The 23,201-nt window shown below is 55.7% G+C and overlaps 3 protein-coding genes across 3 annotated transcripts; 1 reads left to right on the top strand and 2 right to left on the bottom strand.

Moving 5' to 3' along the window:
• Positions 1-416: 416 nt before the first annotated feature.
• Positions 417-1,275, bottom strand: B0H18DRAFT_1035523 (uncharacterized protein). The gene is made up of 2 exons (XM_048030319.1): positions 1,131-1,275; positions 417-1,077 (listed from the first exon to the last, which is right to left on the bottom strand). Exons 1-2 carry the CDS (start codon positions 1,214-1,216, stop codon positions 447-449), a joined length of 717 nt encoding a protein of 238 aa, XP_047888145.1. The 5' UTR covers positions 1,217-1,275; the 3' UTR covers positions 417-446.
• A 212-nt stretch (positions 1,276-1,487) lies between these two features.
• Positions 1,488-2,323, bottom strand: B0H18DRAFT_1123742 (uncharacterized protein; the record flags this gene model as incomplete). Its single annotated transcript, XM_048034734.1, has 4 exons — positions 1,488-1,614; positions 1,668-2,025; positions 2,089-2,124; positions 2,176-2,323. The coding sequence occupies 4 exons, from the start codon at positions 2,321-2,323 to the stop codon at positions 1,488-1,490; spliced, it is 669 nt and encodes a 222-aa protein (XP_047888144.1).
• Positions 2,324-4,060: 1,737 nt separating this feature from the next.
• On the top strand, positions 4,061-5,318 carry B0H18DRAFT_42368 (uncharacterized protein). The gene is made up of 3 exons (XM_048038042.1): positions 4,061-4,208; positions 4,259-4,444; positions 4,497-5,318. The coding sequence occupies exons 2-3, from the start codon at positions 4,267-4,269 to the stop codon at positions 5,174-5,176; spliced, it is 858 nt and encodes a 285-aa protein (XP_047888143.1). The 5' UTR covers positions 4,061-4,208; positions 4,259-4,266; the 3' UTR covers positions 5,177-5,318.
• The last annotated feature ends 17,883 nt before the right edge of the window (positions 5,319-23,201 follow it).

Below are 23,201 nucleotides of genomic sequence, written 5' to 3'. Positions count from 1 at the left end.
CAGGACATTGACAAGATGGCAAGGAAGCACCCTCATCCGTCCAATCGATAATCGGAGGCTCGATATAGGTACTATACGATCTGAGAAATAAGATTTGACGGTGCACTCCGGGTTTAATGCGAGCCAATCAGGTGCGACATATCGACCGCACTGATTCGAACAGGTAGGCAGTTGAACAACAAAGCGGTCTTGTACAGGCCCTGTAAATGCTATGTAGAGCCTGTGTAGGATAAGCAGACAAACTAAAAACTAGTCCGTACACTTTCGATACGATAGGGGTGGGGACAACACTAGCTGTTCGACTTCAACACCGATGTTGCGGAATCGCGTGCAGACTCGAATGCTAGTATGTACTTACTGAACGTTCAACGTGCGCGTGAACTACGAATCAAACGATGGTGACATAAGTAATTGAACTTGCTCATGTCACAGCAATACTATGATCTCTATTCGACCTCTACATTCATACATTGCCACGGCATCATTCCATCGTCATATTTTCTGTCGTACTGGTCCGCGCATTCAAGCATCCAGTCAAGTTCGACCTTCAATGTACAGATGACCTTTGCTGCCCACTCGCGACCGACAGTCAGAACAATCTCTCTCATGCTCTCGGGACCCTCTGCCCTCTCCACGGTTGTCTTCATCGACTCCCATGCCCGCAATCGTCTGTCGAGCTCACTAGTCCAATACACCACAATACTCATCTTGTCCTCCGAATCCACCCAATTCCACAGGCGCTCCATCCCCGACTTCCTAAGACGTGCGAACTGGTGGCCGTTCAATGCACGCTGAAACCCTTGCAGGTCTAGTATGTCGGGTCCGAAGAGCTCATCCATTTCGCTCCGTGCAGCGTTGTCGTAGGCTACCGGGACTTCAATGGTGTACGGGCTAGTCCACAGGCCAAGGTCGTCCATGACCTCCGATCCGTTGGGAATGGATATGTAGCACGGTTGACGAGCGATTTCTACGACATCACATGGTATCCCTGATAGCGCGCCGCGAAATGGGCTTGGGTTGCGCTCCGTACGAGCTGCGTAGGCTCGTTTGTTTTGAACCGACTTTCGTAGGCGACCCCTTATGTTGCCCTATTTGAGTGAGACATTGGTGTCGGAGACGTAGAATCTCACTGCTCTGATTGCGCATACTTCTTGCGCTGCTCATGTTTGGCTGCCTGCTTTTCGGCATTCGTCTGATATTTCGCCTTCCGTCCCATGGTCGTTGTGTGGTGCTCTGGTAGGCTGAGCTTTTGAGTGTGCTCTGGACTATTCAAGAGGGGGGACACATGGATTGCGATCGAAGAGAGTGGTGCTGAAGACGGTGCGATGCGACACGTGCTACTAGTACTACAATAGACAGGGGACCCCAAGAATGGACCGGTCACGCACTAGCGGACACTGCGAGATCAACGAGGTAAACCTAATTATGAGAAAGGTGACGAGACCATTGAAGACGATTTCCCCCCTCCCACGAGTGAGCTGCGAAGCTCAGGATATGATGGCTACAGTCCCGCTAGCAGCAGCATCCTCAAACGCAGCGAGCGCATTCCGAAACGTCGCGTAGCGGCTGAAAACCGAACACGGCACTCCAATGACTAGCGGCGAGACGGCCGTCCTGATAGAAAGCCCTGTCAGCCATGCATATGGGGCATCGGAAACTCAAATTACCAGTCAGTGAAGACACCGACCGCCTTGCCACGGGTGACAGTGTAGTAGCGGGAACGGTCAGGATTGAAGGGGACTACCACTGGCAAAGCCGCCATGATTGCGGCGCTGATCGAGGCCAATGAACGAGGCGACATCGGCATTTCACCACCGTGTACCCCGACGCCGATCCCATAGACCACAGGGGTCGGCGTGACGTCCACCCCACAGCCATTGTCAACAGGCCTGGGTACAGGCATAGGGGCCTCTTCAAGGTCAGGCACGTCGTCATCGTCGGCTTCGGCTTCATTGTCGTCGTCATCTGGGACCTCGACAACGATGGTACGGCGTGGTAGAGGGGCAGAGGCGGCGCTGGTGGTTGCTGAAGCCGGACAAGATGTAAGTGAGCGAGCGAGTTGACAGAAGGGGCATCTGGTCAGCTTACCTGTCTCCGTGTTACTCGTGTTGAACGCGGGTGCGGCTGAAGGAGCGGCGGTAAGTCAGGGAAGCACTCAAACAAGGCATCACTTACCCCTAGCCTCCGACACCTCCATAGTACACAGTGCCGCGACGAACTGTGCCGCGACGAACTGTGCCGCGACGAACTGCTCGAGGGAGAAGAGGGGCGCTGAGGAGGGATCGGCGGCCCACTCCTCTGCGCGCCGGTTGCCGTTCGCCATAGTGTAGCGAGGCAAGGGGAGGCCGGTTGGAGGTGAGTCGACTGATGAATCGACACGAGACAGTAAGTCATTTAAGCGGATCGCTGTCCACCTGTCAGAGGGTCCATGAGGCTGAGGCGGGTTGCCATGCACCTTGGGCAATCGAGCTAACCCTCTAAGTCGAACACGTTGGAGATGCTCGCTCGTTGGACCGCAATCTACACGACATTGGGTAGTATTACTTGATCAATCCAGCTTCCCCGAGTTTCATTTCCAAGAACAGTGAAAGTGCCACACTCAATCAGCCACGAAGTTTGCCAAGAATCGTGTGTCAGACTCACAAAGCAACGACGGTGTGGTGCGGTGTCTTGATGGGGCAGCTATCACCCTCACCGCGGACACCGAAAGCATTGACACTGCACGGACCACGCGTGACGAACTTCCTTGACGGCCGAGGTGCCCGCTCTAAGTTAGCTATGAGCCGTATGACAGACTTACGAAGGCTTGGTTGCATTGTATGATATCTTGATGGGGCAAGTGATGCTCTCGCTGTGGACCCTCGAAGCATTGTCCCTCCAGGGACCACGCGCGACGCAGATTCTTGACGGCCGAGGACCCCGCCTGTTGGCCAAACAGTCAGCCTTTGCCAATTCTTTATTACATTCCTGTTGTCACCTTCCGACCAGATCCGGTTGGAATGCCTCATCGAGGCGGCCAAATTCAACATAACTCATCCAACGTCACTTTGCTGGGACTGCTAGGTGATGATCCTCGTTAGCGTCGCGATGTATCTGCTACGCTGCGTTGCATGGCCGTGCGATATATGATCAGTTGCTGCTTGATGCATAACCCCGCTACCCACCCACCAGAGTTGTAATCCTCCCATCCGTCATGGCTCCGAAGGGCTGGACAACCGACGCTCAGCGAGCGTTCCTAACACTGCAGCTGCCGGAGTATTTCAAGCGCCAACGCGAGCACAAGCTCGGACACTTCTGGCCGGGGCTCTTTGCGGCGTGGTTTTCAGAGTTCTCGGAACGGAAGGTACTGTTCCCCAGCCTGGGCCTCGAAGAGGAGCTATTGGAAGAGCAGGCGCAGGAGTTAGGGAAGGCTATAGCCGGTAGAAAGAAGGCACGTACCATGTGCCCTCATGTGCCTGACATCGCTCACGTTCCGTGACAGAAACTGACGAACTGGTTCCGCAACGCCTCCGGCCAGCGATCGCGCAAGGCGCAGTGTAAGCCGAAGATCAGCCTCAACATGTTCAAACCGGCGAAGAAGCGATCGCTCAACGCCGCCGAGATTTATTCTCAGCACCATTACGATGAGAAGATCAAACCTATTGTCCAGCCACTAGTCGATGCGGGCAAGATCACCAGAAGCGAACGCCTGGCGTACTCGATGGAAACGGCGGCGGCTCTCTTAAAGAAAGAGTCGCCTGAGACTCAGGAGAAAATCGAGGCAGAGGCCGCCGCGTTGAAGGCTGCCAGGAAGTCCTTGGGTACTGCTGATCGTAAGGCTGGATTTGATGTTCATCGTTGCCAGGCGTGAGTTTCCTAGCTGTTCGTGATGCCGCATACGGGCTACTCACCGGATGATTTACTGCAGCGTCGTCGATGACATGGGCGCAATCTTGAAGCAGTTCTTCGATGAGCTGCGTGCGTTGACCGGTGGCAGCTGGATCTTCTGGACGGTGGCTGCCGGCGTCAATCCTGAAGACGGCGGTCACATAGAGATCAGCTCGTACGTACCTATTCAACCTCTTGCATCTACGCATACTGGACCACACTCACACTGACCAGGCACAACTCCGGGGCCGCCGAAGGAGACATCACGTTCAGCAAAGCGCACCCGGATGCTGTACAAGCTCTTGTCAAGGAGTTCCTGGCGTTCGTCAAGAAGGCCATTCGTATGTGTCTTTGCAGTTCACTGGCCCGCAGCGATACTGAGTCTCTGCAGCCCCAGAGATGCGTGCCAAGTGGCTCTCGGCCGGAGATCAAAATGAGAACGAAGGCGACAATACCGAGGATGTGGCCAGGAGCGAGGACGGGGATGGGGCTGAGGTCGAGGAGGAGGAAGAGGAAGACAGTGCCCATGGAGAAGAGAGAGAAGAGGGCCAGGACGAGGAAGGGGATACCACACCCGGTGCGTTACCCAATGCTGTCGGGAACGTCTGCAGAGTCTCACCTAGCCGCAGACCCCTCCATGACCAACACCACCGCCACCATCGCGACCGACGCCTCGCCCACCATCGTGACCGATGCCGCGCCCACCGTCAGGACCGACGCCGCGCCCGCCAACATGGCCGATGCTGCGAACGTCAACACAGTCGATGCTATGCCCGCCATCGCGGTTACCCCTGCCTGCGCGTCCAACGCTGCGCCGGCCGCTATGTCCTTTGCTCTGCCGGCGTCCACATCGCGCGCTGCGTGGCCCTCAGACGTCCTACCGGATGCTACCTCGGCCTCTATACCACCGTCGGCGACAGATGCAGCCTCAACGGCCACTGCCAGTGGTACATTCCCCTTCGACTTCGGCGGCTGCGACCTCGGGTCTTCGCCAGGCTACCTGGCATCAAGCCAGATGGGCGTCCCAATGCCATCTTTTGATCAGCCATTCATGCCGGATGGGGTCGCGTTCAAGATGCCGGATGGTACCCTACCCTTCGGGTTCAACCCCGCCGGATTCGTGGGGCAGCCTGAGCCCGGTTTCTTCTCGGCGGCTCTAGTGGACGCGATGGTCCCGAGCATGCAGGTCGGCTATATGGGTCAAGGCGGGTTCCACCCTCCCTCGCCCTTCGCAGGGGCATGGGCATGTACAACAGCACTGCATACGATGCTGTTCCCTCCGCTGGGCCCGTCTCTCAGCCGTTCTTGACTGCGTCGCACCCGGTGCAGAGCGTCCTCGATCCATCTGCGATGTCTTTCGGTGGTCACCAAACGATGCAAGCCATGCCTTGGTTTCATAACCCGCAGCTGCCAGGACCGTCTATCATCTCTCCGACGCCCTTCTCTTCGACTATGTGTACCAACACGACTGCGCCCGCATCTGGTGCCGCCAACAATCTCATGCCGCCTGCCCCTGTCACGGTCATGCCTAACGCGGTCTCGCCAGCCGCGACCGCCCCGTCCACGGCCCCTTCGCAATCCGAGCGCGACGCTCAGGGTGGTGTGCCCCTGCGGGACACTACCTCGACCATACTACCTCTGGCGCCGATGGCTAAGCAAGCGGTGGCTGCAACTCCATCTGTATCGGACGAGAACTTAGACCCGGCACTGCTACATGTTACCGAACTTGGGGACTCCCAGGGCGTACGTCCTCGACGTGAACACCGTCGCCTTCCAGACCGATTCCGAGACGGTTTAGACCCCTCCGCGTCACGTCGGAAGTCCCGCCCAATGTCTGGCGACGAGCAGCCCACGTCGAATGACAATGCGTCTCCTGGAAATGCAGCAGCGGCGTCCAAGAAGAGAAAGCGCGCTGAGGTCGCCTCTGCGCCTCCTAAAAAGGTTCGTACTAAGCAGTAATAGCCTGGTTCCATGTACGTGTCGTATGACTTGCATTGGACTGTGGCTTCTGGTGCCTGTATCCGTGTTCACTCTTTGTCTTCCTAACGGCCCAAGAACGACGTAGTAGCCAATCTTGGCAGTCGTCTATCATAGTACTTTCTATTGATTCTGTGTGGTGTGTTGCTCTTCGTAGTCCGTCTGTGCCCTTATACTGCGAACTGCAATACTAGGTTATAATGCTGCAGGTTGAGCTTAGTGACTGACTGCGTGATGTTGACCGTCTTGTAATCAATCTAACAACTGCATATGGTGGTCACGACTTGTACCTGTACAATGTCGAGCATGCATGTCGCATGATGCATCATCATGATACATGAACCATTCACCATGTGCGATGTACAACCGATGTACAACATTAATATAATGACTGTCTACGTCCTATTCTTATACACCCTGCGTCCACTCTGCAGATGCATGATGGTACTACATACTCCCTCTGTGCGATGTACGACCCGGGCGTCAGTACGTCGTGCACCTCCACAAGCCTGCCTCATGTATGCACAACGAAACATGATGCATAGTATGGGTAGCTGCGATGTATTACACTGCGCTCCACGTGTCGAGTCGATGATATATTACTCACTTATGACCCCGCGCAAACACCAGTACTCCGAGAGTCTGAGACGGACAAGTGAAGCGCGCCCTGTGACCTGTCTATAGTGCGAAGTCGGAAAAGGTCGCAACGTGTAACCTTGTGGTCGCACAAATACTGAAGTACACAGATTTAGACATACATTACTGTGACAGAAGTTCCTATACTCACCTGAGATGTCGTCGGTGTGCGCCCTGAGTCCCGACAAAGGCGATGTCCTGTTCAAGTTGCAGGCTGCGGCGGTGAAGGCGGCGTACGGGCAGGCCCTTCCAAAGGCGGCGACTCAATGTGGGTTCAGGAGGGTCCCTGGGAAGCGGCGGCCTGGCCGGTACGTAGGCGGGCACAAATGAAGGTGGCGGGTACTGGTCCCGACGAAGGCGACGTGCAGGCGCTGGTAGTAGGAGGAGAGGGGGAGAGGGAAAGGGAAGGATAGGGCGCATGGGGTGGGTATAAGTAATGGGTGATGGTAGGAATACCCACGTCACGTAGCCACGTGCCGACTGCCTACACCGTGTATAATGTATTGCGAGAGGGAAATGTACATCGCTCGTCGCATGATACATTGTGGTGATGACTGCAGGCACAGTACTAGGGGCCATATCATTGCACGTAATGTATGGGGAGATGGTATGGATGCATCGCATGATACATGAAGGGTGATACAGTAGGATGTATGATATGGGCCAGGACCACGCAGCGCGGTATATGTATCGCACTCGGACGCCAGTCAGCAGTATATAATGTATAAATATGCCGGAGAGGGCTGCAACACGGCCATCCTCGAGCGCATATCCGCGCAGCTCGGTAGCACGGCTACGAACGCCGTTGTCGCCGCCGCCAGCTCCTCGAATTCGGTGCCGATGCCGACGGTTCTCACGAACTCCTCATCTACAAGCTTTCCCTCGCCACCCGCTGCGCCCCGCTGGATAGCTGCGCTGTGGTTCGTCGCCCTGGTCTTCAGTCTCAGCGCGGCATCCGTTGGTTTAGCCGTGAACCAATGGCTAAACTTCCATGCCACGGAGCAAGCGGGGCTGCAAGATGCGTCCCAGAAGGTCTGGACGTGGCAGCTCCGTAGGCATGCACTGGAAAAGTGGCAAGTGGAGTACATGGTCGGCATCCTCCCGTTTCTCCTGCAGGTTGCCCTCGTGCTCTTCCTCGTCGGCATCGTGGGCTACCTCTGGGAGCTTGGCTTCGACATTGCCGTCCCGAGCACGGTCTTCGTCGGCGCCTTGCTTCTGTTTCTAGTCGTCACTTCTGTGTCACCCGCATTGGTTGGTTACAGTCCCTATAAGTCGCCGCAAACGTGGTGGATCTGCCAGGCCTGCAGACGCATGTGGTGGGCGGCTTACTGGGTCCTTCTGCGGTTATATCCGAGTCCCATGATCCTCTCCAGGCTCCTCTTCCACAGCCTGAGGATTCGATGTCTGACTTGGATTTCATCCCATCGCAAATGTCGCATATACTTTCGAATGAAGGGGATCCGTGGTCTCCTCACTCAGCGTGCATCATATCTGCGTACGTTGACAGAGGCATCTGACTGGCTCGCACATGAACAGTTATGCGTGGATGACTGGACCACCCACGGCGAAGAAACTACGCTACTCGTGGACGTTTACTCTATTGCAGATGACACAGATGTTCTTCGCGCAGTGGTGACCTGCGTGCGAGCGATGCCTATCGCCCGAGCGATCAAAGCGGCGACAGGAATCGGCCAAACTGTTTTCGAAGCCTTGTCAAAGCGACAAAATCCGCGTTCACGGGCGTCCGGGCCATCTGCTTCGGCATCTGGTAGTCAACTTCAATCTGATGTTTTGGACAGCACCTCTACGGCTTTGATAGGTCGAATGGTGCTGGAGACATTCACTCGCGCGCATACGGAACTTGATGACAGCCCTCTTGACTTGGACTCGAACCGTTGCTTAGCTGGACTTATCCGTGCTATGCCTCTCGCTGATGGAACCAAGGCCTGTATGTCTTTGTTTCAGCATTCACGCGATGATCGACTGTCCACGGAACAACGAAGAGCCACATTGGATGTTGTACAGAACATTTATGTGCCGGTCGACTTCCTCGCGGAGGACAGGTACGATGACACGATGCAGGAGGCGAGAAAATACGAGTGTGTGCCGCAGACAGAGCTATATCGTCTGCGCGACGTTCAAAGTAAGTCAAACATCCGCTTCAATCACAAAGGGTGTAAGCTGAAATTCGGCATAGACTGGAAACTCGTGCAAGCTGCACTCACGGCAGTATACGCACACCATGACCCTTTATCCACCATCCAAATCACAACAACCGTTCTGGCCATATGCATGTTGTCCGTCAAAAACGGGCACACATTGCCAGCCGAGCCGTCGAGGGGAGCTTACCTGGCCGACATGCTCCGCCGATTCGACGAGCACTTGGCTACCCTCCGCCGCAAGGAGATGCGAGACGCTGTGCAACACCTCTCTCCCGCGGCCATATGCAGACTCGATTGGGTGTTGAATCGCATGTACCACAGCGACATCTATGATTCCTTGGGTACAACCGAGATTCGCTGGGATGCCATGATGTCGACAAATCACATCGCGCGGCGACTCCAGTGGCTGCTGGAATGCGATGTATGGACGCCGCCAGGGACGGTCCAAGGGTTCTGTGTTCACTTGCACTGGTACATGAGACGGACACAACAGCACCTAGAAGAAGATCATGGGATAGACCCGAAAGACTGGTCAGTCATCTTCTACGCTCAGAACGTCAAAGACACGCTGACACTTGCAACAGGGACTCGGAAGGATGGCTCGAATGCGCTCCAGATGAGCCCGAGAGCGAAGGCAATCAACACGTCGACCCCCCGCAGACGACTGACTCAGAGTCTACATCGGAAGCTGTGGACGAGCAGGACCCACCAGAGCCACAAACGGGCAGTCCGACGCGATCTATGACCCAGCCCTTGTAAGCAGGGAATCTCACATCCCATTCGATCGTCACTGACGACCGTGCTATAGCGTTGACGCCGTGCATAGACTCGAGGGATCCACGGCGCAGGAGCCCGACATCGAGATGCAAGTCAGAGGAGCTGGTTCGAACACAACACCAGATGCATCCCATGCGACGGACACCGCGCCGCCAGCTATCAGCGGAGCCACGCCGATGACCGCTAGGACGCTCGACGTGTCCCCGCAAGAGCAGGACGCGGCCCAGACCAGCGAGCATCCGCAGCCACTAAATGCCATTGAACCGCGCGTAGACGACCTGGATGCCTCACGCGGAGTAGCTGAGCACGGCGCGGACGCGGACGAAGGTCGTCAGGGCGCGGACGCGGACGAAGGTCGTCAGGGCGGACTCGTAGGCGCGGCCGAGCACGCGGATGAACATCAAGGCGGCGATGCGCGGCCGAGTCAGGAGGGACTAGCTTCACCGGACGACACACCTACGCAACCGCCCGAGTCGCATTTCGAGTCGGCCAGCCAGAACGCACACAGCGGCTGATTCGGAGGACGAGGATGGTGGCATCGATGTCACGGTGTACGTTGTACGTTTCCGGATAGACCATCACCGCCGAATGCTGACGTTCACCGCAGGCGGACAGCATGCGCCGACTTTTGACGAGCCGTGACGATGATAGACGGATCTCTCGGTGCACGAACATCTCGGGGCTGCGACGGGCTGATGTCTCGTATGTTCCTCTTTCGTTACGGCTGTTCGTGATGCTTGTGTCGGGCTATGGACTCGGAGATCTTGATTCATATGGCTTACTGAATATTCTACGGTACACTCGCGTCCGCCGACCGGATTGTCTAGAGCTCCCGCGAGCGAGGTGTTGCTGTCCATTGTCTGTATTGTGTTGTGTATTAGTTCGTTCGGTACAAATCGCTTCTGGTACGTCTGCTTGGAATTGTTGTCGGAATATCGTATATCAACATAACGTGCCATGTTCCGTCGAGTAGTTTACGACAAGCGAGAGCGGATATAATTAACAGAGATCACATTATGAAGTCTGAACATACATGGCGACGACTGTTACAAACATTGTGGCGCTGCGTCCATTAGACAATCCCCCAGTCCTGTATGTCAACTTTGAGATAGTAATGCCCTTACCTCACGCCGGGCCGATAGACCTGGCTCGATCACTGCTGCACCTGCAGCTGTGTTGGCAGGTCAGCACTGTATGAACTCGACCGCATATAATCATACCGTACTCACCGTCTCGTCGCCGCTTCAGCTCTCACGGGCCTCCCAAGCAACTCGGAGCCCTCCTGTCTGTTCCAGAATTCATGGTTGGACACCTGGCGGAATGGCGCTACCGTCTTCGATGCGGTACCACTTGACGCGACTGTCAAGCGTGCAGCGGGTTCGGTCGAGGAGGCGGACAATGAGCAGCGTTCACGGATGAGTTGGTATCAAAGGTTGGAGCGTGAAGCGAGTATATTACTCGTATACTAAAGCAGATCCGGTGAATTCGTTTGCACCTGTTTGGACCAGCGCTTAGACTGTCTACGTCTGTGGCTGAGTAAAACTCGATGTGGCCGATGCGCCGTTATGCCTCGTTATGCCTCGATGCGCCATTAGCCGTTACCAAGCTGCAGTAATCTATGTCTTTTTTCTGTGTTTTATGTAGACCATCGCTACCAATTGACTGTAAGTCTGCGGAAGCGCGACGCATCCCGACTGCCTTCCCGAATACAGCAACTGGCTATTGCCTCATTGACCTGCTTTGTAACACTACCGCCCTCCGACTCGGTTCCAATCAAGTCGTTGTCCCCGCCCGCTCAGCGCATGGCTACATGCAGTGTTGCACGACGCCCTTCCCCTCTCTGCGTCTGTACCTCCTGTGTCATGCATTCTGTGCCTCTACCCCTGTCTTCGTTATTGTCTCCCAAAATGGTAAGGCTGCCTGTTGTCTTTGTGTCGATCAGATCTAACGTGTTATTGTTATGCGTTCCACTGTATTTCTGCCCGCTGCCTGCCCGCCGGTTTTGACGTGCTGTCCCGCAACTCCCGCGATGACCAACCTTCTTCTCTTCGGCTTTGTATCCCTCACCGACGGCCGTCGTTCATCACTTGAAGCGCTAACCGCCAACGCGGTACTTCGACGTTCCACAACTTGAACTACTACGCCACCTTGATCGAATGCTCGAACGGCAGCGACATTCCGGCTGAGCTGCGCGTGTACAGCCCTCTAAACGACACTGTCTTAGCTGACAATACTATTGCTTACGCCATCGCGCGTACCTACTGTCCTTCTGCCGGCATGGCTTTGCTTGATGCTATCCAGCTCACACCTTTCTACGGCGATCCATCTCTCGGGGACGAATATGATCAGAGCGTTCTGTCCTTCCCGCCCACCAGCATCGGCATCGGAACGGTTGCGTCTGCGTATGATGTGCTTGCAGACGGCCAATCAAAGTCATTCCCTGTTATCGCCCATGAGCGCGTGCGCGACGAAAGTAAAACGTCTAATATTCAGTAAGTGTAATTACAACACTGTCTTCGCGCTTTCATTAAATCTCCCACTTACTAGGTGCATATACGACGCTTCGCCGCGATGGGCTACCGTTCCTGCTCCTGCCCCCAATTCTACCGTATCTTTCCACGGCCGATGCTCGCGCGTGCGTTCAGATGGCGTGTTGGGTGTCGACCTTGAGCTCATTTCTTTCAACTTCGTCCCCTCTCCTGTCGCTGTCGGAGGTGGAACTCTACCCGGAGGCAGTCGATCATCGACTGCTAACACTCCTTGAGCTCGCCCACATGGTTGATGCTATCGGTGACGGTGAAGGTCCAGAAGTCTCTCTGCACCTCCTGCAACATGTATCCGACGACCAGCAGCTGATTGACTTCGTCTTCCCGACACATGTACTCGCCAATCCCATCGCCTGTCTAAAATGTTCGATGCTTGCTCCCACCAATAGGCAGATCGACCGGTACAACAGCATTGTTCTCGACCACATTGATGAGACAAGCAGGACATACCTTGCCGCCGACTTCGGACTCTCTGAAGGAGGCAGACAACGCCGGCATCGACTCGGACTCCCCCGACAGCATATTTGACTACGTTGCCCGCCAGAATCCCGCAGGTTTTCCTCCCCACTCGTTGACCGTGAAGGTTAATGCCGTCTAACGCTTAATTTCTCCTTCGACCGTGGCTTGGTCAAGAATGTTCGCGATGTTGTCATTGCGGTCGGCCCCCGTCTCGTCACAGTCCGCATTCTACGGGGTATTGCAGGTGTCAGTGTCATCGATGAAGAAGACGTCCTCATACCTCGGATCACATTCTCTACCACCCTTTCCTCGGGCCATACACTCCCCCGTCGTCAGTTTCCTCTTGCGCGGCCGCCGGCATATGCAATGACATTCAACAGCTACTTACCAAGGGCTAACTCTTGACGCAGTGGGAGTAGACCTTACGAGACACGTGTTTTCACATGGACAGCTGTACACGCGCATATGTCACCGTGACCACGCAAGAATTTTGCTCAAACACGACGAATCCACTACTATCAATGTCACCTATGACGAACTTCTACTATGATGGTTTATGACTTTAATTACATTGATGTTCACTCAACCGCCGGAGCGTAGCGATGGCGTCCCTTGTACATCCAACGGCATTTGTAATGAAGCAGGAAGACGAGCCTGAAAACCGTAGACGAACAGAACAGGACATACCGCCGGCAGGAAGTCTCACGGGCGTTGGGAGCTCAGGCGAAGTCAAACAATTCTTCGTTCCGGACCGCCCAGATCGGGGATTCCACCAGTGTGTATGCGCATGAAGACGGGGAGGCTTAAGCTTGGGGTCCAAGGCGGTATGCAATGTCCAGGACGACCCCGAGGCGTTGAGTGTGACGTCAGCTGAGCCCAGCGTCCCGCCCATCATGCGCCCGTGTTCTTGCGGCGGCGGCGTGCTCCTTCGTGCGACCCGGGAGATGCATGTGCAGCTAGCTCAGGTATCTTGCGATATAGTCGGCGGGGAGTGGTTGTCGCCCGGCGCCAACAGAGTTCGTCGAGGGCGCTGCTTCCGGCCCGCAGTCTCCGATGCGCGTCTTGGGCGTGTCGCTCGTCCTCGCTCCCTTGAGACGTTTGTGTCCCCGCCATTGTGATGTCTGCGCACTTAGGACGGTCAGATGCCTGTCGATGGCCTGTAGCGGAGCAATGGCTGGTCGGGTGCAACCGCGGACGACCGGTAGCGATGCGATCTTAGGCGCTTCGCGGAGGTCGACCGTATGACCGACCATCTCCTTCCCTTCACACTGCACAGTCGCCTCGGACAACCACTTGGATGGCCTCTACGTATCGGCACGTCCCACCACTCTCGTTCTCCCAATCTCGCATCTTCTACGCGCCGTCCACGTCGATGCCAGGACAGCCCTACCACCGTCGTCAGTCGGAATCGCAGGACACAGGACACGGATACATGCCGTCGTCCAGCTCGCTCGTAGGCAATGTCATTCACTATCTGTATCGAGACTCGAAGAATGACCTGAACTGAGACAGTGGTTCACGGACTGCGACGCGTACGTGCGGAAGGTGAGTCATCCTTGTCCTGGTCAACTCATAGCTCGTTGATGTTAACATAGTGCATAGGTCCTGCTCGATGCTGGCTTTGTGCTGAAGCAGCAGCGTAGCCGCCAAGGCAATGACCTGCATGAGCGTGGCCGTGGCTTCTACCAGGGCAAGTACAAAGGGCACTTCGACAACCTCCTCGGCACCTTGACGGATTGGTTCACTGCCTTCGGCGACGACCCTCTGAACCAACGGTACGTGTCACCGGCATTCCGTCAGTGCCATGGTAGCTGACACGGAATGGAATGTAGCTTCTGAACTGACTGGGCACGTCTCACCGAGGACCTGCTATTCGATGGCGAGAGCAGTCTGAAGTTCAAGCGCGAGCTTTGGATGGACATCCGCAAGGTCATCGTGCCGACCAGGGTACGTGGCGTCAATACGTTGTCACTGTAATATCACTGACGTATTATACCAGGTCGGCTATGTCTGGATTCCACGCGTCGAGTATACCGACCACGCGCTTGACCTCGTCATCGAGAGCCTCGCGCTCAGCGGGCGCAACCTCTTCCCGAACCTCGTCACCATCGAGGCGCATAACTTCCTGAAGTTTTCGCCGTACAACGCCATCCAAGACGAGGGCCGGCACGAGTTCAACCTGACGTTCAGCCAGATCAATGCGGACATGCGTGATGTTTCATTCTGCTTCCGCAAGAAGAGCGGGTTCTCGCAGCTCAGCGACTCGGGCATCGCGGACGTGCTCCTTGGCGGGCATGGTCTCACTGTTACCGCGCGTGTTGCGAGCTCGGGCAAGGACCACTCGTCTGTGGTCAAGGATGTGCAAGTCAAGGTCGACACGCTGAAGTTCAGCATTCGCGACAACAAGCACGACCCTTTGTACAAGTCGCTCCGGCCGCTCGCGACCGGTCTTGTGAAGTAGCAGGTGCAGAAAGCGATCGCGGACGCGGTGCGCACGGGCCTGGAGTACGTTGATGGCCAGCTCGTAACGGTGCGCGACCGCGTGGAGGCGGCGAAGGTGGACGAGAACCAGAGCCGGACACAGGCGCTGCAGGACGTGAGTTGCATCCGGCCTCTTTCGTCATTGGAGATCACAGGGGCTGACATGTCTTCGCAGCTGTTTCAACGCAAGAAGGACGAGGCGTCGAGCGCGGACGCGAAGACGGGCACGTTCAATGTCGTGTCGAAGCGCGACTCGGCGATCCTGCAGGATGTCGGCCGCCCCGAGGGCTGGGCGAACCGCGCGCGGGAGCGGTCGGACGAGGCGACGGGCGAGACGTGGGACTCGTCACGTACGGAAGGACACATCTTCAGGACCGTCTCCATCAGTCGTGCTCGGTTTTCGACCGAAGAATGTTACGGTATACACGGTATGTGCATCCATTCGCACGTGAAGAAGACGAACATGACCCGGAGGGTGTCTGAAGGACGCGGCCCAGCCTCAGACGGAGCAGTCGCAATCAATGGACGAACTGCACGCACGCGACTTCAATGCCGCACGAGTAGCAACAAAGGCAGGACGCGGACGAAGGCCCTCTTAACGAACCCGGAAGCACGCCCGAGAGTCTACACGGACGTCGAGGCGGAAATATGGGCCAGGAAGGTTTAGTTCACACCGGCGGAGACGTACCTGCGCAACGCGAGTCGCGTTCCGAGTTGGCCAACCAGAACGAGAGCGGCAACTGATGAGGAAGAAATGGGAGGATGGGGGTTTGGTGAGTACTGTACGTCGTCGTGCATCGGTCATCGTTGATGCTGAGGCTAGCGGTCACCCTTGGGATGCAGCGACGGATGGATAACCGGTCATCGACGTAGCTCTTGATACACGAGGAACTGTCTCGGATTACGATGTTGTGTTCTTGTTACAGCTAGCTGGTTGTAATGCTATTATAGGCCATCTTGATACTGGCCTACTGGTTGTACTGTCAATGTACGATATGTTTGTGCACGCCGACCGGTTCTGCCACGAACGAAGTGTTGCTGTCGAATGTCTGTGTGCTGTATGGTCCGTTCAGTATGACTGCGCCTCCCGCACGTCTGTTTCGGACTTGACTGTTGAAACAGTGATCACGCAACAATGTCGAACCTAGCAACAATGTGAGACATGATGCTCAGTTGAGCGAGTCACGAAGATGAGGGAACATCATATTGCCAATGCTGTACATACTCAAGTTCACGGCGATCATTAGGTATGCTACGATGCCGTGCAGCAACTTGGCACTGAAGGAAGGTGTTCGTAGTGAACAGATACATCGGAGAAATTTTGCAAGTGAGAAAGGTCATGCTAACTCGAAACGGGAGAGACAAGACGTACCGCCGGCAGGAGACCTCAACTGAGAGGTGTGGCGGTGGCTCACAGGCTGTCCGTCCGCAGGAGGTCACCGGAATAGCTACCCTGTTTCAAACCGCGGCGCCGACAAAAACTTGGTTGATAAGTTGCACGCTCCAGTTCCTCCGCATAGACTCGTCTCATCCACAAGTTCAACAGTAGATCTGTAGGTGCATTGCTGGTACGCACATCGTTGGGCAAAACAACTGAATCTTCGCTTCTTTTTTTACGAAAGGTGACATCTACGTAGCCATGACGAGATGGCGCTCTCCGATGACTTCCTGGTTCCGTCATTGCCAGTAGCTTCCGCCTGGTTCGTCTCGTCAATACAACATGTCATGGTTCATATGCATAGCAGATCCACGTACCCATGTTACCCGCGCAAAGTCGTTAGCCCGGTTCACATCGAGCGAGCGAGGATGGGCGCGTCACGTCCGACCACATGTCATTTAGAAGAGGTCCTGGCTAATGCAGTGCACGTTAGAGATTGGTACTGTCGCCGTACAGTCGCGTCCTACTCGTCTCTGACACTCACCTCACTCGGTTCTGACGCAGGTTACAGTGTAGCGAAGCAACCCGCGAGTAATGTCACCGACCGGCAAAGGTGCAAGGCTGTGCTCGAGAAACCACCATTCAACGAGGACACTTAGCCTTGACTTGGCGGAGTATAGAAGTCGGGAGGCGGGCGGATGGGCGGATGCTTGGTGCGTGGTCGACGCGACCTGTGTTCTGATGCGAGGATGGATGCGGGTGAGATGCGGAGGTCAATCAAAGTTGGAATCCGGGAAGCGCAGGATGTTCCGCGAGTGGGAAGGGCCAGGGGCCGGTCGTACGAGCATGGTATCGGTAGTCGCTTTTATGTGATCCCATTGGAGCTTTTTTGTGCATTGTATCTGCGAGTCCTATTGTAGGATGTCAGAGGCTTTGGCGCAAAAGAGTGCTGGACAACATACGACGTACGCGAAACCTTGACTGACGGACGGCCTACTGAGTACATTCGTCCTTCAGGCGCGTGTGGGTCGCATACATCTAAAGAAGCTGTTGATGAATTCGTCCTGACTTGCGAGCGGTGAATGGCGGACGGGCGGGAGGTTGCCGGTGCGGTTTATGCGTGATATTCGTTGACTTTCGGTCAACACCGAGGGCGGGGCGACACTTGCAAGCCTGTATTTCGCAACGCCGCACACACATAGCGATAACTAAGTAAAAATCAAGCCATAGAGACGATGTGAATGCGCCCAAGGCCTAGTGTCGAATGGCTTACCTGGCTCCCGAACTTCTCCACGACACACAACCCAGGGCCCTCGACATATCGCCGCCCAACGAACGTTTGAAGTGAGATGGACCCGTACTCCGCGACGTTGGGTTTGATACGGACAGTTCGCACTCATGCTGGTCACGACATAGCGAGTCCTCCGTTAGCCAGAGACGCAGTAGAAACATGAGACTGGATGCAACTTACGACAGCCTGTCACGGCGGAATCATCCTTCCTGTGTCAATGTCGACGTCGAGCGTGACCCACCGTGCGATACATGGCGGAGAACGACGTAGAGGGGCTTACTGCCCCTCATATCAACAGCGTCAGTATTCGCGGGACAGAACGCATACCTGTGGTTTCGCCGCAGCCACTTACGAGGCTTGAGGATGGCAGGGTCGCACGGGCTGCCTGTGCGTTGCCAGGTTCTCGTAGCTATCAGCTCGCTATCGGCTTGCCAGTGATGTATGAGCAGAGATCGGTGTGTAGCATGGCTTTCGTGAGAAATGCTCTGTCTCGCGGTATGTACATAGGTTGTGGGCGAACTCCGAGACAAGCACTACTAGTATGTATGACTGGCGACCGTGCGGGGACAAGCGCGCGCGCGTCACCGTGTCCTCCGCCCAGCGGACATCGAGGACGACTCTCTTGTGACTTACTATCGGCTGTCGAGGCCACCGATGCTCAGGCTCTTGCATCTTCCAGGCTGTCCGTGGCACGGATTATCTGCCTGCTGTCTATGACATAACTCGCACAAGAGGCTCTGGCTACGAATGTCTCAACGAAATCCCGAGTACTACCTATGTATCGCCACATTCACGACATCCAACTTGGAGCTTGCACACGGACACCATGATTTTATGGCGAGGAGCTGATTTATCTGCTCTGGCCTTGCGTCAAAGTGAGTTACGTGTATTCTGGTTTCACGGACTTTACTGAATGCGTAAAGTGCAACCTGTCACCTGGAACGCACAACCTATGCACGGGTCGCCCGTGCTCGATTCTTTCAAGTACACAGGCTTCGAGTGCTGTGAACCGCGGGTGGTAACCATACTCCTATAGTAAGCAGCCCTGATCTTCTCCTGCGACCTGATCTTGTTTGGAGTCAGAAAGCTCTGAACACGCTTTTGGACCCACACACTCGAGGCGTTGGCCACCGAGACGTCAGCACGCGGCTGCTGTTCCATGTCGGTATGTTCAACGCTGGAGGCGCTATGACCCATCTCCGCTCACGTCCTCGTTTCACGTCGGTAGACTCGTCACAGAGTTGCTAGCGCTGGGCACCGTACATCGTCCAAATGAACGAAGCCAGTGACTCAGCGACGTTTTTTATTAGCAAGTTCCTCCTCATAGTCCACCGTCTCTGCGAAAGGTCTACGTCTTGGGCATATCGGTTATGAGTCGCTGGAATAGACGCGGTCCCTGTATACTCGCTATTCTTAGAACGGGCGGCCAGATCCAGTGACTCCGTGACCGCGATGCATCGTATTGCGCATGTTCGCAGCGGGGTAGGAGCGCGGTAGCAGTGGTGCGTGTATTCAGCGTTCACGTTCAGGCCCAGGGACGGCGGTTTACGTGTCTGCAAGCTCTCATCACACTGCATGCTGGACATAAGCAGAAACTATGATTCTGTGTTTTGTGCAGCAGTGATGAATTGTAGCCGCCAATAGAACGAGCCATGTGCGGACCGTCCGCTGGCACGGCGGATTCGTTCCTAGACGAGGAATGCTCATGTTCCGGCACTGCGCTTTTCATTGGTACACCGCGACAATACGTGTTATTGACTGAGGCTGGCACAACACCAGCGCATGCAATGATTCACCGCCTTCTATCGCCAGGTTGAGTGGATCTCGACATCAGGGCTTTAACTGACCGTCTGTGACAGTCAAGTAACTCTGATCTGCCTGGGTAGTGGTTAGTCGAGATATTGACGCGTGGTCGAAGGAATGAAAGTTTTCACGTCGATTCCCTCAAGAGCCAAACACCGTGTGCATGTCTGTGGCCGACCGCATGGCATCAACATGATGCTTAGCATGAGTGCCTTGCTCTCCAGCGATGTCAGAGCCGCATGGAGTCGGGCCCTGGACAATGCTACCACTCATTCACTCCTTAGAGCAGGCTGCGTCCTCGAGTCACTGGCGGCATCGTTGCCATATCCGCTATAAAACGCATCTGCGTCCTCTCGTGTGAACCAGTCTATCCATACGAACCTGACGTTCGGAGCCGTCGTCCTCTTACTCTCAGTTTGTTTTCTCCCATCGTCTTTCTCGTTAGTCGTCTTCTCATTCCATCCAGTTATGGAGTCCAAGCCTCAAGTATGTATTGCCTTGGCTACAGTAGCCATGAATATGCTCGCTCATACACTTACACAGTCGTCGAGAGAGGCCGACCAGTGTCATGGGCCGAATACTTCACCAGGGGCAAGTGCACCTTCACAAAGCGAGGTGAGCACGAGCATGGTAGTTCGTGCAGTCACTGTGTTGACTAGGGCTTCTGCAGACCGACGTGAAACCCAATGGACAGGGAGGTGGTCAGGCCTCCACGACAGAAAATACAAAGTTAGGAGACATTCCCTTGAAAGACGCGACGGGACGATTCGAAGACTCCTTGGTAAACGTACTGAGGAAATTCATGGACCAGAAGCAGTACCAAGGCTCAGTTGACGAACTCTCTGAAGCCTGGTCGACGCTGGCCAAGGAAGCATGGTCGACCGAAAAGGAGCGCGTCGAACGATGGCGGAATGAAATCAATGCACTACTGGTCTTTGTAAGTCACCTCTATGTCTCTTATCAGCGGCAAGGCGCAGCGGGTCTGAACTCTGTCTTATAGGCCGGCTTATTCTCTGCTGTCGTCACTGCCTTTGTTGCTCCGTACTACGCCGGATTGCTGCCAGCTCCGGACTTCAACACAGATATCTTGGAGCAGCAAACCCAGATATCAGAGCGTACCTTATGGGTCCTCGAACGGATATCCTCGCAACTCGGTGGCGCGGCGACGGGTGCTGCCGTCACGGCTAGCTCATCATCGTTGGCGGCTGCCATGAACCCTTCACTGTCCAGCCCTTCTCCGCCGCCCAATCCACCGCGATGGATCGCCACCGTATGGTTCATCGCCCTGATATTCAGCCTTTCCGCCGCCTCTATCGCGTTAGCCATCAATCAGTGGCTGAACTTCCACGTCGAGCAAACCGGGCTGCGAAGTGCGCCTCAGAAACTGTGGACCTGGCGGCTCCGACGGGATGCGATCGACAAGTGGAACGTCGAAACCATCGTGAGCCTCCTCCCTTGCCTCTTGCAGATCGCACTCGTTCTCTTCCTCGTGGGCATCATCGGATATCTCCTGGAGATCGGGACCGACATCGCTGTTCCGAGCGCGGTCTTTGTCGGCATACTGCTTCTCTTCCTCGTCGCCACCTCCTTTCTTCCAGCGCTCATTGAATACAGCCCGTACAAGTCACTTCAGGCGTGGTGGATATGCCAAGCCTGCAGATCAACGCAGTATATGGTTTGCTGGTTCGTCCTCTGGCTGCGTCGCGCAATCCTCAGCTCCCTCGGGATTGGACCTCCGACCGAGACTTCATTTCCGCTCGCAGATGACATATATTACTGGATGGAGGCGCTCCGTGTACGTGTCGCTCAGCGTCAAGCTCAGCTGCGTACGTTGATGAAGACGAACTGGCTCGGGCACGAACAACTCTGCCTGCGAAGGTTACTGACTGCCGGCCAGAAAGCCAAGACAACACTGTTCTCGTACGTTTACAACATGACTACGGACATGGACACCCTGTATGCGATGAAAGTCTGCTTTCAGAAGGAATCTCAGTTCCCAGCAGTCCGAGTCGGAGAGGTGGCGGCGATCGGCGAAGCAAGAACGAGTGTATTGTCAAGTCAAGCGTATGCGGATTCACTTGCGCGACTGCCAGGGAAGTCATCCTCCACCCCTGGCAATCAATTGCAATACGATAGTCTGGACAGCACTGCTACTGTTTTGATAGGTCGCATGGTGCTGGACACGTTCACTCGCGCACATACGGAACTTGATGACAGCCCTCTTGACTTGGACACAAACCATTGCTTAGCTGGACTTATCCGTGCTATGCCTCTCGGCGATGGAACCAAGGCCTGCATGACTTTGTTTCAGCATTTACACGATGATCAACTGTCCACGGTACGACGAAGAGCCACGTTGGATGTTGTACAAAACATTTATGTGCCAGTCGACTTCCTCGCGGAGGACTGGAGGTACGGGCAGCAGTGCTCCTACATGCAGAAGGAAAGAACATACGACTGTGCGCCCCATACCGAGTTATACCGCTTGCTCGACGTTCAAAGTAAGGCAAACTTTCGCTGCAATCGCAAGGGGCGTAAGCTGAAGTTCTGCATAGACTGGGAACTCGTGCAAGCTGCACTCACGACGGTATATGCACACCGAGACCCTGTATCCACCATCCAAATCACGACGACCATCCTGGCCATATGCATGTTGTCCGTCGGAAACGAGCACACATTGCCAGCCGAGCCGTCGAGGGGAGCTTACCTGGCCGACATGCTCCGCGGATTCGACGAGTACTTGGCTACCCTCTGCCGCAAGGAGCTGAAGGACGCTGTGCAACACCTCTCTCCCGCGGCCGTATACAGACTCGATTGGGTGTTGGCTCGTATGACTAGAACCGACATCTATGGATCCTTGAGTACGACCGAGATTCGCCGGAACGCCTTGATGTCGACAAATCACATCGCGCGGCGACTCCAGTGGCTGCTGGAATGCGATGAATGGACGCCGCCAGGGACAGTCCAAGGGTTCCGTGTTAACTTGCAAGGATGCGTGGGTGTGGCACAATGGTGCCTAGAACACTATCATGGGATAGACCCGAAAGACTGGTCTGTCATCTTCGATGCTCAGAATGTCCAAGACACACTGACACTTGCAACAGGGACTCGGAAGGATGGCTCGAATGCGCTCCAGATGAGCCCCTGAGCGAAGGCAATCGATGCGTCGACTCCCCGCAGGCGGCTGGCCCAGAGCCTACATCGGAAGCTGGGGACGAGCAGGACACACCGGAGCCGCGAACGGGCAGTCAGATACGGCCTATAATGCAGTTCATGTAAGCGGCGAACCTTGCACTCTGCTCGTCCAATTGTCGCTGATCATCTCGCTAGCCATGACGTCTGGCGGAAGCTCAGAGGGACTGCAGCGCAGGAACCGGACGCTGAGAAGGGGGCCGCTGGGGCTGATACGAACGCAACACAAGATGCACCCGGTGCTACGGACGCCGCACCGCCAGCCGTCAGCGGGGCCCCGCCGGTGACCGCGACGACGGTCGACGAACCGCCGCAAGGGCAGGACGCGGCCCAGACTGGGTCAGTGCAGTCTCTAGACTACGAAGACCCGCACGCAGACGACTCGGGTGCCGCACGCGGAGTAGCTGAGCACGGCGCGGACGCGGACGAGGGTTGTCAGGGCGGACTTGCAGGCGCGACCGAACACGCAGATGAACATCAAGGCGGCGACGCGGGTCCGAGTCAGGAGGGACTAGCTTCACCGGGCGACGCGCCTACGCAACTGTCCAAGTCGCACTGCGAGCCATGCAGCCAGAGTCCGAACGACGGCTGATTCGGGGGACGGAGGGTGGTGGCATCGACGTCACGGTGTA

The sequence above is a fragment of the Fomitopsis serialis genome, assembly GCF_022376445.1.
Source record: "Fomitopsis serialis strain Sig1Antser10 chromosome Unknown B0H18scaffold_105, whole genome shotgun sequence".
Lineage (NCBI taxonomy): Eukaryota > Fungi > Basidiomycota > Agaricomycetes > Polyporales > Fomitopsidaceae > Fomitopsis > Fomitopsis serialis.
Note: the sequence above shows the minus strand (reverse complement) of the source record. Positions and strands in the feature narration are given on the sequence as shown.